At 42.5% G+C, this 19757-nt stretch overlaps 1 protein-coding gene across 4 annotated transcripts in view; it reads left to right on the top strand.

Annotated features, from left to right (window-relative positions):
- The window catches only part of LOC118359873 (rap1 GTPase-activating protein 1-like), a 129368-nt gene that overhangs the window by 18343 nt on the left and 91268 nt on the right, over positions 1 to 19757 (top strand). For 2 of the 4 annotated variants that reach the window (XM_052482240.1, XM_035738741.2), the window contains exon 1: positions 10912 to 11038. The exons of the other annotated variants lie outside the window; for them this stretch is intronic. In XM_052482240.1, coding sequence (XP_052338200.1) covers positions 10995 to 11038 — 44 coding nt within the window. In that variant the 5' untranslated portion in view covers positions 10912 to 10994. Of the gene's footprint in view, positions 1 to 10911; positions 11039 to 19757 lie in introns of those variants that run through there. 4 annotated transcript variants of the gene reach the window in all.

Raw genomic sequence — 19757 nt, 5'->3', positions numbered from 1 at the left:
AATTAGACCCTATGAAAGGGTGTGTGGAGCATGTGCCAAGGGTGTGTGTGTGTTTGTAGTTGTGTGTGCATGGGGCCGTGTGTGTAGCTCAGAGTGGCCTGTGGGACTCTGTAACACCACTTACAGCCCAGCGGGCTCAACACCACTCATGTCAAAGTGTCAACAACACACAGAGCCACACATGAGCTAATTTCAAATGGCTGCTTTTACAAGAGTCAGCTATGCACTTGCTGCCTTGGAATACCTTTTATGTTTAAGAACACTCAGTAGTTCAGGCAAGACAAATATGACCGACCGTCTCGATTCGGTCTTATATAGCAACATTTGAAATTGTGTTTTTAACATTGGATAAAAGTAGAGACTAAAAAAGTTAGAAAATTGTATATCATACACTATAGTTGAGGAACAATGAGAAAGTACTGCTTTAAAAGTTACTAAACTTGTATCCTCACTTTTGAGAAAATGGCCTTTGAATGTTTTGGGACCTACTTCTTTGTCTACACCCATTCAGCATCGTTCACACCCTCTTAAGCTTTAGCCCCACCCATCTCGTTTCCCCACCCATTAAGCGTTGATCCGAGCATTCTATCCTAAAAACAGCAGTCAAGCACCCAAGCTCCCAAGCTAACTGGCTAATGTTGGCTAGCTACTTCCAGACACTCTCTCTCTCCCACTAGCTAGCTAGCTAAACAATGAACCATAATCCCAACTCATGACGTTACCACCCTGCATGACTCTGCAGGAAGCTAACCAACCAGGTTCAATGTTAGCTAGCTAACATTAGGCTATAACTAACAAAGCAAATGGCTCTGAGATACAAATAATATTACTACACAGATCATACACTAACGTTAGCTAGCGAGCAAGCCAGCTAACGTTAGCTATCTAGCTAACAGTACACTTTAACTTGAAATGAAAACGACTTTCTGCCAGAATTAGAAATGTGCAATATCTGAAAATATAGCTAGCTACCTTACATGGGATAGACACTTGTCCCTGTCATGGATGACGTGGTTGCCCTTACTTAGTTTGAATATCCATCTCCTTAGCTATCATACTCTAATTCCACTGATTTCAAAACTCGGTCCTCCAGAAAGTGGAGAGCAACACTTTTTTAAAAAATGTGTTAGACAGGATTGCATACACATTCTGACCAGCTCAAATAGACAAAAGCGTGCTACATTGCAGACTAATCCGAACTCATCTCTCAGCATGTCCAGCCCAATCATTATCTCTAGCCAATGGCTAGTGGGAAGGTTGCTGACTTTCTGTGGCTAAACCAACTAGACTCGTAATTTAACAATTTTATTCGTATTTACAGATTGCATACAAGTTTGTTATTAAGGCACATGAAAGTTCACATGTTCCAGAAGGCATTTCTGCCCCCCCCAAAAAAACACATTTCAAATGGCTCTCCTGTGAAGTACATTGTGAACACAATTAACAGGCAAGTGAGTATTCTGATCTCATCATTATTTCTATGCACATTTTCCAACGCCAAACCATATAAACTTGAATGCTTTTGGATTGAATTATTTTCAGGTGATATGTATTCGTGTAATGAGGGGAGGGTGTGACGAAAGTGAATAACACCTTATCAAGGTGTGCATAATTATTAGGCAGCTGCATTACCTCAGGTAAAATGGGCCAAAAAAGAGATTTAACTGACACTAAAATGCCTTTCAGACGGATGTAACACTCGAAATAGCTGAACAATTTAGGCGTGACCACCGGACAATCAAACGTTTGGTTGTGAGTAGTCAACTGGGGCGCAAAAAACGCATGGAGAAGAAAAGGCGCAAATTAACTGCAAAAGACCTGAGAAGAATTAAACGTCAAGCTACCAGGAACCCATTATGCTCCAGTGCCACCATATTCCAGAACTGAGAAGAATTAAACGTCAAGCTACCAGGAACCCATTATCCAGTGCCACCATATTCCAGAACTGAGAAGAATTAAACGTCAAGCTACCAGGAACCCATTATCCTCCAGTGCCACCATATTCCAGAACTGAGAAGAATTAAACATCAAGCTACCTGGAACCCATTATCCTCCAGTGCCACCATATTCCAGAACTGCCACCAACCTGGAGAGTCCAGAAGTACAAGGTGTCAAGTGTTCAGAGACATGGCCATGGTCAAGAAGGCTGAAACACGACCAACGCTGAATAAGATTCATAAGTTGAAGCATCAAGATTGGGCAAAGAAATAGCTGAAGCCAGAATTTTCAAAGGTTTTATGGACCGATAAAATGAGAGTGACTCTTGATGGACCAGATGGATGGGACCGTGGCTGGATCAGTAATGGACACAGGGCACCACTTCAAGTCAGGCGCCAGCAAGGTGGAGGAGGAGTACTGGTATTGCCTCCTATCATTAAGGATTTGGTAGTTGGACCTTTTCGGGTTGAAGATGGACTGAAACTCAACTCTCAAACCTACTGCCAGTTTGTGGAAGATTCTTTCTTCAAGGAAGATGTCCTCAGCATTCAAGAAGGCCATGATCCTTATACAGGACAATGCTCCATCACATGCATCCAAGTACTCCACTGCTTGGCCTGCCAGCAAGGGCCTCAAAGATGCCTGAATAATGACTTGTCCCCCTTCCTCACCTGACTTAAATTGAGGACTTGTTGGCCCTTCTCAAACGTGAGATTTACAGTGAGGCAAGACAATACACCTCCTTTGAAAAGGATTTGAGAGGCTGTGGTTGCTACTTCCGTGAAAGTTGATTGTGAACAGATCAAGAAACTGACAGACTACATGGATGGAATGCTCATGGTTATTGAAAAGAAGGGCTGCTAGTATATTGGTCACTGAATATTTTTCAAAGGCAACATTTTAATTGTCATTTTGTGTTACTTATTTGTTACACTTACTCTAAAAATTGAGAATAAGCAAGTGAGTTAGGATACATTATTTTTTGTAATATCATTGCCTAAGAATTGTGCACACTTATATATTCCCATGAGAAAGACAAAACTCACTTTTCCTTTGTTAAACATTCAGGTTTGGATTGACTGAGAGCATTGTGTTTGTTCAACAATAAAATGAATCCTGCGGAATACAATTTGCCTAATAATTCTGCACACAGTGTAGTGACGTGCGACATATGCCTAGATTCCTGAATTGAGTCACAAATGCACAATGTCAAATGAGACTGTAGTTATACAGTAGAGATGGAAGGGATCGATCTTATTTTGAATGACATGTATGTGGCTCTTCCAACATGACATCGCGCCAGGTTGTGGTTTGGCACTTTTTAATAGGAATCACCCCCAAAAGATCAGTCATTTATTTTACAAACAGTTTACTTTTGCTTTAAACGGTGGCATCTCTCAGCACTAATCTGCTCAATGGATTCAGCAAGTCACTCACCCCACCCTACATTTTTATTTAACCAGGTAAGTTGACTGAGAACACATTCTCATTTACAGCAACAACCTGGGGAATAGTTACAGGGGAGAGGAAAGAGACAATTGTAAGCTGGGGATGATTAGGTGACCGTATGAGGGACAGCTTGGGAATTTAGCCAGGACACTGTGGTTAACACCCCTACTCTTACAATAAGTACCATGGGATCTTGAGTGACCACAGAGAGTCAGGACACTCGTTTTAACATCCCATTCAAAAGACGACACCCTACCAAGGGCAGTGTCCCCAATCACTGCCCTGGGATTTATTTTATACCTGATGAAAGAGTGCCTCCTACTGGCCCTCCAACACCACTTCAGCAGAATCTGGTCTCCCATCTAGGGACCGACCAGGACCAACCCTTCTTAGCTTTAGAAGCAAGCTTCAGCAGTGGGATGCAGGCTGGTATGCTGCTGGCTGGTATGCTGCTGGCTATGCAGCTAGTGAAATATGAAAGTGTAATTAAAATGAAATGGCCAAATGGCTTCTCAGCACAATTACCGTTTGAATATTTACTCCTTTCAAATATTTAAATACCCCCTCCACTCTCCAAATAAACCAAGCACATACAGAATGCACACCTTGTTCTATCAGGCCACTGCTGAAAATATTTCAAGGTAGGCCTATACTGCAGCTATAGGCAGTGTATTCATCAGGATACAGGGCCAATATTTTGGAATAATTAACCAACCTCACTCTTCAAAGGGCAATGCTGAGTCTTACTTTACCACTTCATGCTGGGGTCCAGAGAGGAAGTTTAAAGAGACAGAGCTCCCTGTGTGAAGTGCTTTAAAGAGACCCTTCTGTTGGGTTGAAATTGGTGGCAAAAGGACTTCAGGAGGTTATCGGAAAAGATGCATCTATGCAGGGGCGCAACTTTGGTTTTAGAAGTTGGATAACTTCAGTTGGATAAACACTCCAAACAGCCTACCCGACCGCTCGTCGGCGTTCACATGGTCCTAAAGCGCACCGTTGCCTCGTTTTGCATCACATTCCAATGATAAAACTGGGAGGGAGGATATAAATGCAATTTCAGAATGGGGGTGGGCAGCAGCATGTCCCCCGGTCCCCAGTGAAAGTTGAGCCCATGCGTCTATGTATCAACTATTTGACTCTTTAAACCTGGAGAATATAAAAAGTTGTTGGCTAAAGGATTCAATGATTCAATGGTCCCAGCAGGCCTGCCCTGTTTAGCCTAGTGCTGAAAGTTTGTTTGTGAACCCAAGTGATTGATATTGTTTGGCCTGCCTCTTAACACATTAAACGTCTCCACAGGGAAAATTGGATTTCTTAGGGATAGAAATGATGAATGCAGGTTCCTGATATAAAGGCGCTGTACACACACAGCTGCTCGTTTCTTTAGTGTCCGCTTCTCTACAGCTCAGGCCTATGCTGATTTATTCCTCAAGGGCAGAGTATGTGGGCAGAGTTGAGTGGTCAGAAATCCCACTCATCGGTGATGGAGCTCCATGTCCTTTCCAACTGCTCTGCTAAAAACCGCTCCGCACTCACAAAAAACAAACTGTCATTCCAAATTCGCTCCATTCATTAAAATCACAATTTAACCAACACCCATGTATTTTTGGGACTATCTGGACCTACCATTTGGTTTTAAAGTATTGAAACCAAACTACATGGTTTGAGTGAAAAGTATTTAAATAAACATGAAAATGTGGATGTAAGAAGCGCATATCATTTCAAATAAACTACATGTCATATTAAACAGCATATAAATACAATAGTTCAGGAGCCAGACAGGGAGCCTAAAAAGCAACAAAAATTAATTATTTATTCTATATTATTTCAATGATGTCAAGGCTAAAGCCTACAAAGAAATACATTGTAAAGCATTTGCGAGTGCGACACAATAGGCTGGCAGGGACATAAAGCTCTCAGCATTTAAACCACATTTTGTTGTATTAAATCATTATAGTCTCTAAATTGGCCATAACGGCTGTTGCTTACTTAGAATTAAATGCAAATTAAACAAAAAATGCCTTATTATGTTCAGTCTACAATGCCTTGGAATTCAATTTTAGAAACACAAGTTTGGCCAGTCTGTCTTCAGGCTCATGTGATGGTACCTGGAGAGCAGGCCAGCAGTGATGGTGCCTGGAGAGCAGGCCAGCAGTGATGGTGCCTGGAGAGCAGGCCAGCAGTGATGGTGCCTGGAGAGCAGGCCAGCAGCCTTGTGGAGCCACTGAGGATGATAAAACACCCTTTTGGCCACTTTTGCCAGGCTGGGCAGAGATGCCGAGTTGTTTAAACACCCTTTTGGTCTTTAGGCAAAATAACCCAATCAAAACGAAAATCTCCTTGAAAGTGTGAATATGCCAGGCCTATTGGGCCAAAGTCAATTATGACCTATTGTCTAGATAATAGAACAAAAATTAACTAAACTTTTAAGAGATCCGATTTTTTTGTTTATAAATACTTTGCTACAATGACACACTTACATGCTGACCACAACGCTTGTGCGCTTGCGTCCACGTGCGTCATCGCAGGTTGATTTTGTCCATCCATACCAGACACAATCAGGACACGCAGGTTGATTTTTGTCCACCCATACCAGACACAATCAGGACACGCATGTTGATTTTGTCCACCCATACCAGACACAATCAGGACACGCAGGTTGAAATATCAAAACGAACTCTGAAACAAATATATTAATTTGGGGACAGGTCGAAAAGCATTAAACATTTATGGCAATTTAGCTAGCTAGCTTGCTGTTGCTAGATAATTTGTCCTGGGATATAAACATTGGGTTGTTATTTTACCTGAAATGCACAAGGTCCTCTACTCTGACAATTAATCCACAGATAAAATGGTAAACCGAGTTTGTTTCTAGTAATATCTCCTCCTTCAGGCTGCAACCAACTTTAAAGTGCATTACCACCACCAACTGGTCTGGAGTGTGGACCCCAGTTCATCTTTCATTCACCCATGTGGGTAAATGCTCCTAAAAACCAATGAGGAGATGGGAGAGGCGGGACTTGCAGCGCTTCAAGCATCACAAATAGAACCAACTTCTATTTTATCACCTGGCTACGCAGATGCTTGCGAGCAGTGTGGGTGCAATGATTGAATAACATGTATGTGTACATTTATTTTGCAACGCACGCTGTGGTCAGCATGTGATTTATCTACCCACCTCGTTCCTTTCTGCACATAGCAAGTAGGATTACACCATCATGCTTACAGGATTTATTGAACTGCATTGTTGGTTAAGGGCTTGAAAGTAAGCATTTCAAGGTAAGGTCTACCTACACCTGTTGTATTCGGCGCATGTGACAAATACAATTTGATTTGATTTTGATTTTATACATGTCTTTTCAGATTATTTTTCACAATTATTATTTAGTTGTGGACACCACGTCACCGCACTCCCTTGCTTGCGCTTAGTCCTGCTCATCTTTGTTAGTCACTTTGAATTTGCACTTGTGTGTTTTTTATTAGTTTCTTTATGAAAATATTTAGCGAACTCCATGACAGTAGCTAATGCAAGGGGCTATAGCAACACACAAGTGCATGCTGGGACAGGAATGCACTGAGCTCATGAAGTGTGCGCTACTGGAGCGAAATTGGAGTGGGCGTGAAGGCCAACGCTCTAACCTTTTGGGAATCTCGTGCCACGCTCCAGTCAAATTGGGCACACTCCGCTCCATCTCTACTCCGCTCACATACTCTGCTCAAGAGCACATGACCTGCTTGCCTGCTGAAACTGGCGCCCAATCTGCCTCAACCCTCCCTGCCTCCCTCTATCTGCTCCACACAGCCAGACCAGATTGGAGATACATTATTGAATGCACGTGGCCTTATTTACACATTAACAGATTGCCAGTCTGAAGGAGGAGACCGGATGCTCCATTTACAACAGTGGATGTACTGTAATAAGACCGTCTATGCAGTGTGTTCACACTATACTTGTTTAATAAGGTATTCATTGATCAATGCGTGCTGTTGAGATTAAGTTTTAATTGCATTATTCTAACTTCAAAGTTTAAGGTGTCTGGCTCACCACTTAGTTTTGAAGTTCAACTCTATATTTTGTCAAACGTACTGTATTTCTTTTTTCGTTCTTGTTGTTTTGCTAGAGGGTGATATCAGTGTAGCGAATCAATTGCCGTGTGAGTCTGAAGGAGAGGTTGGTTATCACTGAGGGATCGGTGCTTCTTTGTGCTTCAAGACAAAAGAGCAGCCAGTCAGAGGACCTTTGGGGCTCCAGCCCTGTTGCTTCTGCTGTGATAGCACGCTCTGTCTATCACACACACACACACACACACACACACACACACACACACACACACACACACACACACACACACACACACACTGCTTAGATTAGTACAATTGTCTGAAAAGCAGATTGAGTACCAGAACTTCGCAAAAATCTTGTAGTGCTGCTGAATTGATAAAAAAACAGAGGAAGTTTCAGCAGTCTGTTCTGTGCTGTCGTGACACAGAGGTCATTACTCACACTGGCTTTACAGTTTACACTGTGAAATGTTTACAGCCATAGTGCTGCACATTACTGTTCCCAAATTATTGGGAAACTCGGAATCAAGAAAATATAGAAACTATTCACACCCCTTGACGTTTTCCACATTGTGTTACAGCCTGAATTTAAAATGGATTACATTTAGATTTTTTGTCACTGGCCGACACACAATATCCCATAATTTCAAAGTGGAATTATGTTTTTACAAATTCATTCAAAATGAAAAGCGGAAATCTCGAGTCAATAAGTATTCAACTCCTTTGTTATGCAAGCCTAAATAAGTTCAGGAGTACAAATGTGCTTAAGTCAAATGTAATAAGTTGCATGTATCCACTCTGTGTGCAATAAGAGCAGACATTGAATATCCCTTTGAGCATGGTGCAGTTATTAATTACACTTTGGATGATGTATAAATACACCCAGTCACTACAAAGATATAGGCGTCCTTCCTACTTAAGTTGCTGGAGAGGAAGGAAACCGCTGGGGGATTTCACCATGAGGCCAGTGGTGACTAAAACAGTTACAGAGTTTAATGGCTGTGATAGGAGAAAACTGAGGATGAATCAACAACATTGTATATAGTTACTCCGCAATACTAACCTAATTTACAGAGGGAAAAGACAGAAACCTGTACAGAATCAAAAATATTCCAAAACATGCGTTCTGTTTGCAACAAGGCACTTACGTAATACTGCAAAAAATGTGGCAAAGCAATTCACTTTTTGTCCTGAATACAAAGTGTTATGTTTGGTGCAAATCCAATACAACACATCACTGAGTACAACTCTCCATATTTTCAAGCATATTGGTGGCTGTATCATGTTATGGGTATTCTTGTAATCCTTAAAGACGGGAGTTTTTCAGGATAAAAAATAAACAAAATTGAGCTAAGCACAGGCAAAAAAAACTGGTTCAGTCTGCTTTCCACCAGACACTGGGAGATGAATTCTTCTTTCAGCAGGACAATAACCTAAAACACAAGGCCAAATCTACACTTGAATTGCTTTCCAAGAAAACAGCGAATGTTCTTGCGTGGCCGAGTTACAGTTTTTACTTACATCTACTTGAAAATCTATGGCAAGACCTGAGAATGTTTGCCTAGCAATGATCAACAACCAATTTGACAGTGCTTGAAGAATTTTGAAAATAATCATGTGCAAATGTTGCAGAATCCAGGTGTGGAAAGCTCTTAGAGACTTACCCAGAAAGACTCACATCTTTAATTGCTGCCAAACATAAGTATAGACTCAGGGGTCTGAATACTTATGTAAATGAGATATTTATGTATTTCTTATTCAAACATTTCTAAAAACAGGTTTTCACTTTGTCACTGTGGGTTATTGTGTGTAGAAGTGTGAGAGAAAAAAAAATATCATCCATTTTGAATTCAGGCTGTAACACAACAAAATGTGGTATAAGTCAAGGGGCATGAATACTTTCTGAAGGCACTGTGCGCTATTGGAGCAAACAGATGGTGTAACTGTATCTAATTGATTATGTTTGTTGATCAGTTACATTGATGCATTAAGTGCCTATCCATCCAATTACAATGAGTGCTCTACAGTTATAGTGTTGGACCTCACTGGCCCTAAGGGGAAAATGGTTCATGATGGAATTAGTTACAGTCAGATGGAATCTTATTCCAAACAGAAAAGGTCTCTGTATCTCACTTACAATGATGGCTTTTTGAATTCTGTAGGTAATTCACAGTACATACATCTTAAGCATATTTAAAAATGAAGTGTTCTATACTGTCCAAAACTTGAATGTTGCGTGTATATAATGATCCAAGTTATGTTTTTGACTCTTCTTGTGGTATCAATGATCCTGCTTTGCCAGTGAGTCAAGTGGAACTGTCTGCCAGAGGAGGTGGCTACTCTGGCCAAATATTTACTGCAGTTAATCAATTAAACCAATCACTATAGTGATACAGAGACACAGTGCTACAGGCTTTATCACTGGCTGGTATCCACTCTAAACAGCCCTTCTGTATCACTAGGGTTGTACTAAAGCAGGGTTCCCCAACTGAATTTGGCCTGCAGTGATTGTACTTCACCCCCAAAGTTTTCACAAAAAAATGAAATAATAATATAAACAAATGCTTAAATGTATTTTGCGGGGCGTATAAGACTGTAAAAACAACAGCAAATCCGTTCCAAATCATTTTAATTTGGTAAAACTGTTCCAAAGTATTCCTGCACATAATAGAGATATATACTGTAGATATTATGTGATCGTATATACAAATGCAAGCAAGTTTTGAATTGATTATGCTTTAGTCAAATATTACATCTGTTTGGCCTTCTTGCGAACAATTTCAAGTCTACAAATGATTAAAGCTGGTCCCCTGATCATCCATCCGCTCAAGAAAAAATTGTCCTGAGGCTGAATCTCCTTGATGATCCCTGTACTATAGTATACATTTTAAGGGAAGTTACTGTATGTTGAGTGAGTAGTAGTAGTAGTAGTAGTAGTAGTAAGAGAGAGTGGTACTTCTTCTTTGCTAGCTTTGACTCATATCTTGTAACTTGGAGCTCTTGGAACAGTTGATATCCTGGAGCTGGTGTGTGGTGTCTCTTTGTGAGAAGAGTAATGATCTGTTTGGCCTTATCAGTACAGCCACCGGCACTGGGTTGTTTGACCAGCTGCCTCAGAGACAGAAAGGGAGAGGGAGTGAGAGAGAGAGAGGGGGGAAGAGTGAAAAACAAGTTCCCAGTAGATTGTGAAGATAAATAGCTGCATCATGTTTCTCACAACATTGAACTTCTTGTTTTCTGTCATCTATCACATTACCTCCAATGACACTCATTTTCTGTCCTCATCTACCTTGTATAAATAGTACTCTCATTAGTTCTACCCATAAGCAAATTATTGAATTGTTCATTACCCCCCCCCCTGTTTGTTAAGGAGGCATGAGAGGGAACGAGGGAGGGAGGGGCAGTGGAGCTGAGTGGACAGCCACACGCACTCCCTCTCTCTAACACACAGTCAGCGTGAGGGAGTGAGTGACAGAGGTAGAGGCTCCATTCAGTGCTGAGTTGACTCACTCACTGTTGGTCTACTTCCCGCCCCATTAGCTGGCATGCCGCAGAGAAAGAGGAGTTTCACTTTTGGAGCGTATGGCGGGTAAGAGGGAATACGGTTCTCATTTACAGAGCTGAGCTGCTCAAACTACCTCTGCACAGCACTTTTGTGTGTGTGTGTGTGTGTGTGTGTGTGTGTGTGTGTGTGTGTGTGTGTGTGTGTGTGTGTGTGTGTGTGTGTGTGTGTGTGTGTGTGTGTGTGTGTGTGTGTGTGTGTGTGTGTGTGTGTGTGTGTGTGTGTGTGAGTGGGGGCATGTGTCAGCCTGCCTGCTTTTCACCAAGGGATGTGATTTCTGCTTGAATAGATTATTAGTCTTTCCTCTGTGCCATTCCGTGCTCCCATGTACATTACAATGCAGTTGACCCTGGTTGTGCATTATTTAACATCAGCTATGACAGACAGACTCAACACCAGCTAAACCCTAGACTGACTGATAGTCCCAGGAAGCTTGGCAGGGTGCAGCGTGGTGAGGAGGGAGAGAACAGTGTTTCACTAGAAGCTGCACAGACAGGAACTCTGATAGAATAAGACGGTGTAAAGAACAGGGAGGCAGGCAGGCAGGCCCATGAGAGCTGAGGGTATGATTGAGTTTGGATTGAATTAGAGTAGACAGTGTGGCTCACTTTGCAGTTAAACACGCACACACACGGACAGGCTGTTAACTGTAAACAAATCAGAGTGTATTTACTCAATCTATCAAGCGATCTTCATTTGATTGACTCTCTTTATGCAAAACGTTGCTTCACTTACAGAGTCTGTATGCAGTTTGTGTGTCGACACGTGTGTTTGTGAAGTCTTCTATGTCTCTGTGTTCTACTGTACAGTATCCTTCCCAATAGCAGCTAGGTGTAGATAGAGCTCTCAGGTGACTGTAGTCTCCCCTCTGACTATACTGGATACTCCCCTATAGACAGAGACTATGTAGGAATTTACACCACATTCAACAGGTGCTCTATGGTATGTATGAATAGCTTCTCTCAAGGACAAGTTGTGGGGGTGTGTCATTCAGTCTGGGCAACCCTGAGGAGTAGAGATTATTCCACTTGCTTGTCGAAAACAGATTGGAAAGAATTAGGAGGATTTTAACTGTAGATCTGTTTGCTATGACAGGAAAATGACTTGGCATAGTTCTTTTTGGTATTGGCCTTGCACTTTGTACTTTTGGCATTTTGATAGGTCTGTCTGATTTCCCGCATCAGCTTATCCTGGCGCTTGCATCCCATTGGCATTCACTGTGAGGAATTAAACTATTCTGTTGTCTACAGAGTGGTATTTCCGTGACTCGACTTTGTCTAATTTTAATGTCAGAAGAGCAGCTTCTCAACTCAAAACCAGGGCTTCCAACACCAGTTGTCACACCCATCCTGTAGAGGTGTTTAGTTTCAACTTCATGTAAGATATTTCTTGAGGTACATTTCATGGCTACTGATATTGATATACTATCCTCAGAATGTACCAGTCTGTTCACAATCTAACGGATTTAGAGTGGAGCCAGCACCAGGATTCCCCATTAACTATGTTTATGGCATTGGGAAGAAATCTACAGTTGAAGTCGGAAATTTACATACACTTAGGTTGGAGTCATTAAAACTTGTTTTTCAACCACTCCACAGATGTCTTGTTAACAAACTATAGTTTTGCCAAGTCAGTTAGGACATATACTTTGCATGACACAAGTCATATTTCCAACAATTGTGTACAGACAGATTATTTAACTTATAATTCACTGTATCACAATTCCAGTGGGTCAGAAGTTTACATACATTAAGTTGACTGTGTCTTTAAACGGCTTGGAAAATTCCAGAAAATTATGTCATGGCTTTAGGAGCTTCAAAAAGGCTAATTGACATAATTCTAGTCAATTGGAGGTGTACCTGTGGATGTATTTCAAGGCCTACCTTCGATCTCAGTGCCTCTTTTCTTGACATCATTGGAAAATCAAAAGAAATCAGCCAAGACCTCAGTATTTTTTTTTAGACCTCCACAACTCTGGGTCATCCTTGGGAGTATTTTCCAAACGCCTGAAGGTACCACATTCATCTGTACAAATAATAGTACGCAAGTATAAACACCATGGGACCACGCAGCCGTCATACCACTCAGGAAGGATATGCATTCCGTCTCCTAGAGATGAACGTACTTTGGTGCGAGAAGTGCAAATCAATCCCAGAACAACGGCAAAGGACCTTGTGAAGATGCTGGAGGAAACAGGTTTAAAAGTATCTATATCCACAGTAAAACGAGTCCAATATTGACATAACCTGAAAGGCCACTCAGCAAGGTAGAGGCCATTGCGCCAAAACCGGCATAAAAAATGGGGACATGGGGACAAAGATCGTACTTTTTGGAGATATGTCCTCTGGTCTGATGAAAAAAAAATAGAAATGTTTGGCCATAATGACCATCGTTATGTTTGGAGGAAAAAGGGGGAGGCTTGCAAGCCAAAGAACACCATCCCAACCGTGAAGCACGGGGGTGGCAGCATCATGTTGTGGGGGTGCTTTGCTTCAGGAGGGACTTGTGCACTTCACAAAATAGATGGCATCATGAGGCAGGAAAATGATGTGGATATATTGAAGCAACATCTCAAGACATCAGTCAGGAAGTTAAAGCTTGGTTGCAAATGGGTCTTCCAAATGGACAATGACCCCAAGCATGCTTCCAAAGTTGTGGCAAAATGGCTTAAGGACAACAAAGTCAAGGTATTGGAGTGGCCATCAGAAAACCTTGACCTCAATCCTATTGAAAATTTGTGGGCAGAACTGAAAAAGCGTGAGCAAGGAGGCCTACAAACCTGACTCCGTTACACCAGCTCTGTCAGGAGGAATGGGACAAAATTCACCCAAATTATTGTGGGAAGCTTGTGGAAGGCTATGTGACATGTTCGACCCAAGTTAAACAATTCAAAGGCAATGCTGTAGCTCCCTTCAGTAACCACGAGCACAACCGTTCCTTGATTTTAACTGGCGGCTTTATTCTGTAGTTTTAGTCAGAATTATCACCTTCCGTGAGAACTATAAAGTAAATGAAAAATACAGTTAAGCACACTCTTACGACCTTATCTTACGAGTGACTTATTAGCTTGGTATAACTCTGAAGTGCTTAAATACATAACAGTTTAACCGGCGTTATAACAGGTTCAGATTAACACATGAATAAAGGAACAAATACCTCATTGGCTGCTTATTACAGAAGGGAGGAATCAAACTTCACAATTATTATTCCTGGCATGAATTCACACTTCATCCTAACATACACTCTTCAACCTTTATGAACTACACCCGATGACATGAAAACTTAGCTAACGCAGCGCAGGATTGCCTTCCCTCCAAAGGTGTGTTGCTACAATAAGGATCCCCGTTACAACAGTATTAGCTACGTAGTTCCGCTTGTATTATCATTTCCCCCGCACAGCGGACACATAAACAATTCAAACAAAAGACAACGACATAACTTGTAAGTCTAACTGTCAGTTACACTCCCACCAATCACCAGTGATTTCTGTGAAAGGGGTCTGCAGGTTTCTTGATCGGCTTCCAGGAGGGTGACTGTCTTATGGATGGGCCTCTCCAGATAGGTGGGTTTGGTGATGCGTTTACCTCTCTCATCTTCGGTTGAGTCGCTGATCAGTAACTTGAATCTTCTCACCCGGCCATCCTGTCCCGGGTACACTTCTGTAACCTTTGCCAATTTCCACTGGTTGCGTGGTGCAGTATCATCTTGCAAAATGACAATGTCATTAATCCTTGCGTTTCTTCTGTCTTTACTCCATTTCTGTCTGTGTTGGAGGTTCAATGCGTTGAATACGGTTAGCTACAAAGACGTGGAATCTTCTGGCTTCATTGTTGATGTAGCCAAGAACTACCTTCGACTCTGTCCAGAAGTATTCCTGTAGACCTTGTATCTCTAACTCCTTTTTGAGCATGTCACTTGTTCGAACAGCTACCACCGCTGCTGAAAGTTCCAGTCGTGGTATGGTCGTAACCTTGGAAGGGGCGACTCTCGACTTTGCCATAACTAGGGAGCAATGAACTTCTCCTGCGGTGCTGATTGTTCTGAGGTATGAGCACTCTCCATAACCTGAGGTACTAGCGTCGGAGAAGTGATGGAGCTCATAACTCTGCACCTCCTTGAAACTTGATGGCAAGTAGCTTCATTGGATCCTTACTTCAGACAAGTTTTGTAGACCTTGGAGCCAGAATTCCCACTGGGAACGTAGGTCATCTGGAAGGGGGTCATCCCAGTCGATTCTGTCACGACACATCCGCTGCAAGATCTGCTTCCCCACCAGGACAAAGGGTGCCACAAACCCAAGCGGATCATATACAGAGGCTACTGTAGACAACACTCCTCTTCTTGTGAGTGGGCGTTCCTTGACAACTACTCTAAACTGGAACTCGTCTGATGCGACACACCACAGTACACCAAGCGCTCTCTCCATGTGTGGTTCACCCAGAGCCATATCCAGGTCTTTGGCACCCTTGGCACGTTCTTCCTTGGGAATTGTGGCTATAACTTCCTTGCTGTTAGAGATAAACTTGTGCAACCGAAGTTTGCCGATGCTGCAAAGCTCTCTTGCTTCTTTCCCCAGCTGGGCCGCTTCAGCTTCAGACGATACGCTCGTCAACCCATCATCAACATAAAAGTTCCTTTCTATGAACTGGATAGACTTCTCGCTGAAGCTTCCTCGTCCTTCGGCAGCAAGATGTTTGAGACCATAGTTGGCGCAACCAGGAGATGAAGCTGCGCCGAACAAGTGGACCTTCATACGATACGCTGAGGGTTGAGACTCTAGATCTCCGTTCTCCCACCAAAGGAACCGTAGATAATCTTGGTCTTCTGCTTTCACATGAAACTGGTGGAACATGCACTCTACGTCACACATGATTGCAACTGGACCCTTACGAAAACGACAAAGGATGCCCAGCAATGTGTTTGTCAACTCTGGACCGGTAAGGAGATGATCATTCAAGGACGTCTCTCGAAACTTAGCTGAGCAGTCAAAGACGACTCGTATTTTCCCAGGCTTTTGTGGGTGATAAACTCCATGGTGCGGGATATACCATGCTGGATGCTTGTTAATTTCCTCTTTAGAGACCTTCTCAGCATCTCCACAAGCTATAGTCTCTTCCATGAATGCTGTGTAGTCCTTGTAGTACTGCTTGTCTCTCCTTAGGCTCCTTTCCAGGCACTTGAGTCGGTGAACTGCACATGTTTTATTGTTCGGCAGATTGGGTCTTTCTTCCTTAAACGGCAGCGGCATCTCATAATGTCCATTGTCCTTACGTCTGATGCCCTCTTTCATTTTCTTCAGGAACCGGATATCCTCTTGAGATATGAGGTCCTCTTCTGCAGGTCTCTCTTTGAAGTCAGATTCAAGCGTCTTGATAATGTCCAGTGTTGTGATTGCCTCTCTTACACTTGTTCTACAAACATAGTGTACTTGATTTGTGAGGTTGGAAGAAGATTGAAGGCTTGGCATCACCTGTCTAAAGATAACCCGATGACTCACTCCAATAGGGTCGCCATAGTCGATACATGGATTTCCATAGCCGACTATGCTCCAGCCAAGATCTGTTCTCTGAGCAAAGGCTGATTTCCCTTACCAGACACAATTTCTCTTGGAAGGAGAGCCTGGGAGCAGTTGTAGCCAATTAAGAGACCGACATCACAGCTCTGTTGAGGAGCAATCTCCTCTGCAATGTGTTCAAGATGAGACCATGCTCTTGCAGTCTCTGGAGTAGGAATATGATCTCTGTTTGCAGGAATAAACTCTCTCGAGTAGGTCGTTGGCAGAGGGATTTTCTTCTCCAAGTAAAACCCTCTAACCTGCAAACCAGACAGCTTCTGGCAGGGCACAGTGGTATTTCTTGAAGCCATTGTAGAGAGTTTCAGTTGGACTGGCTCCTTCCTTGTATTGAGAGCCTTTGTTGTCTCTTCAAGGATAAAAGTGGTGTCGCTCTGGGTGTCAAGAAGTGCATACACAAGAACTTCACGATCTGGCTCACTTGTGGTTGACACCCATACTGGAATGATTGTGGAGGTGTGAGTGTGAATGTCCCTTACGACTCTGTTAGATATGGCCTCACTTGACGCTCTTGTCCCCTTATCTTGTGAGGTCTTCCTATCCCTTAACCTTTCTTTAGTACGATCTTCGTGCAGGCAGGATGGATGCCTCCTCTGACACGTGTCGCAGGTGTTCCTGTTATCACAATCTTTCGATCGATGCCCAGGCCTTAAACAGCCAAAGCACAATTTATTCTCTTGAACAAACTTCTGTCGCTCTGCGGTGGGCTTATCCATGAACTTCCAGCATTTGTGGAGACTGTGACCTGACTTCTCACAGAAGACACAACTAGTAACAGTATCTTTCCCATCAGAGTTAGTTGCTAATACCCTTGCTCCGGGGTTTTGAATCCTTGGCGTCTTAAGTTTCCCATCTTCACTTGGTTTCAAAGCATGAAGGGATGTTACAGGATTGCAAGCAATCTTGGCTTCTCTTGTGAGAAACTTCACAAACTGACTGAAGCTAGGAAAGATCTCCGTTTCTTCTAAGATGTCTGTGACCTTTCTATTCCATCTTGAAGTTAGCCAATCTGGAAGTTTAGCGAGGATCTTTTGGTTTTCATTACAGTCATTAAGCACCTCCAGGCCCTTATTCTGAGACATAGCAGCTTCACAGCTGCGAAGAAAGTCTACAAGGTCTCTAAGTTCAAGACTGTCCTTGGATCCTATCGTAGGCCATGCATTGAGCTTATCTCTGAAAGACTTGGCGATGAAGAATTTGTTTCCGTACCTTTCTTCAAGAATGGTCCAAGCAGCATGGTAGGCTGATTCTGTTCCTAACATAAAGTAACTTTCGATGGCTTTCTTGGCAGGCCCACCGACATATTTTCTTAAGTAATATATCTTCTCAGTTGTTGGTATGTTCTTCCTGTCTATCAGAGTCTGAAAAGAGACCTTCCAGTCAGTGTACGAGAGAGGCTCTCCATTGAATGTTACTGGTTCTGGTATGGGGAGGCGGCTTTCACTGATTGCTTCCGCTAGTAACCTGAACATGGTCTTGGTGCCATCTTCTTGCTGTGTGCTTGTCACAACATGTTGTGGTGAGAGACTGTGAAATGAGCCACTTCTGTGCATGACTTCTTTCACATATTTGCAGTTAGAGAGTAGTTCTCTCTTCTCGTCCTCTGAGTTTTCATCTTGCTCATACACTTGCATTCGCGCCTTGGCAGCATTTAGTTTCTTGAGCACTTCTAGGTGCTCTAACTCTCTACGCTTGTCTTCTAGTGTCCTTCGTCTGGCAGCATTTTCTACCTCTAACTTGACTCGCAGCCTAGCTTCTTCTAAGCTGCGTTTCACAGCCTCAGCTTCTTGCTCCGCTGTCCTCTTCTTATCTTCATCTTCGAGTCGCTGAAGCTCTTCTAGTTGGCGTTCTTGCTTAACCATTACTTCTAAAGCTGCTTGGTTAGCAGCAACTTCCGCCGCAGCCTCTTGTCTCTTGACAGATGACACGCTTGAGCATCTGGAGTTGACCTTTGAGTTGTTTTGAGACTGGGAGGAAGCACTTGAGGGCTGATAGTTGAGACTTGACTTATGTGAGAGTTCGGACATGCACAAGGAATTGCTGTCCTTCCAGTGCAACTCTATCTGGTTACTTTGACCTTCTTCCCTGCCTTTTAAATGACACCTTACAGTCTTGATAATAGACATTGTAACTGCTTCACAAGTATCAACTCTGCGTCGTATATCGTTGTCGGGAATGTCGATTTGACGCAAATTTACATAGACACGGTTTAGCTCTGTAGAGGTATGGCTAATCTTGTTTAAGAGGTCTTCTAGTAGGTCTTCAGAGCAACAACCTGTCAGTGACAGTTTTGCTTCCTTTACCAGAGCCTTCCACTTCTCATAGCTGACCCTGAAACGTTGTTCGAGCTGTCTCCACCTTTCGTCGCGCAGTTCTCTGCCCTTTTCAGTTAACCTGCGGACCCTCTCACCTTTTCGTGGCTCTTGTTGTGCTACCTCTTCCTGCTGCTCTGTTTGTTCTGATGAAGGCTCGAAGTTTGCGAGGTGTTGCTGCAGCTGCTCAACTTGACCCACCCCATCTCTATCACCTTTAGTGAAACTACCTCTTTCTGACATTCTAAATCAAGTCAAATCAATTCTAGCTAAGGTTTGGATAAGTGAGTAGGTAATTTATACTCTAATTCACTGTATTTTATACCTCAGTACGTGGTATAAACTTGTATAATGCTTGAAACAAAGGCTTGAACAAACACCTTACCAAACAATTACACTATTAACTTACAGGTGAAAATAGAATTAATAGGTGTACGCTGACCCTTAATGTTTGTGACTATATATATATATATTTAGTAAGTATCAAATAATATTTTTCAGTAATACACATACCAGCGATACATTAAGATAGAAAGAGCAAATGCATAATACCAGAGTCTTTATGAAATAGACAACTATCTCCAGTCCTTACGAATTGTAATCTTAAAGTCTCTTATTAGCTGTTCAGAAGGCTAGGACCACCTTCAAACACCTTGACTTGTACTTGCGTGTCTGACTTTCCTGTTAGTCTTGACCTTATGTTGCCTCACGATGCTTCCTTATGTGGAGATTTTCTTCTTAGTTTGCAGGTAGGTGCAAAACTCTTATCTGGCAGATGACAAGGTCTACCAGGATTTGGGAATCTTGTAGACGTTTTACAGCTGGATGAGATTCTTCTTTCTCTCTTGCTCGTGAAGAGCAT

This window comes from Oncorhynchus keta, chromosome 27 (assembly GCF_023373465.1).
Source record: "Oncorhynchus keta strain PuntledgeMale-10-30-2019 chromosome 27, Oket_V2, whole genome shotgun sequence".
Lineage (NCBI taxonomy): Eukaryota > Metazoa > Chordata > Actinopteri > Salmoniformes > Salmonidae > Oncorhynchus > Oncorhynchus keta.
This window is presented reverse-complemented; position numbering and strand designations above follow the sequence as displayed.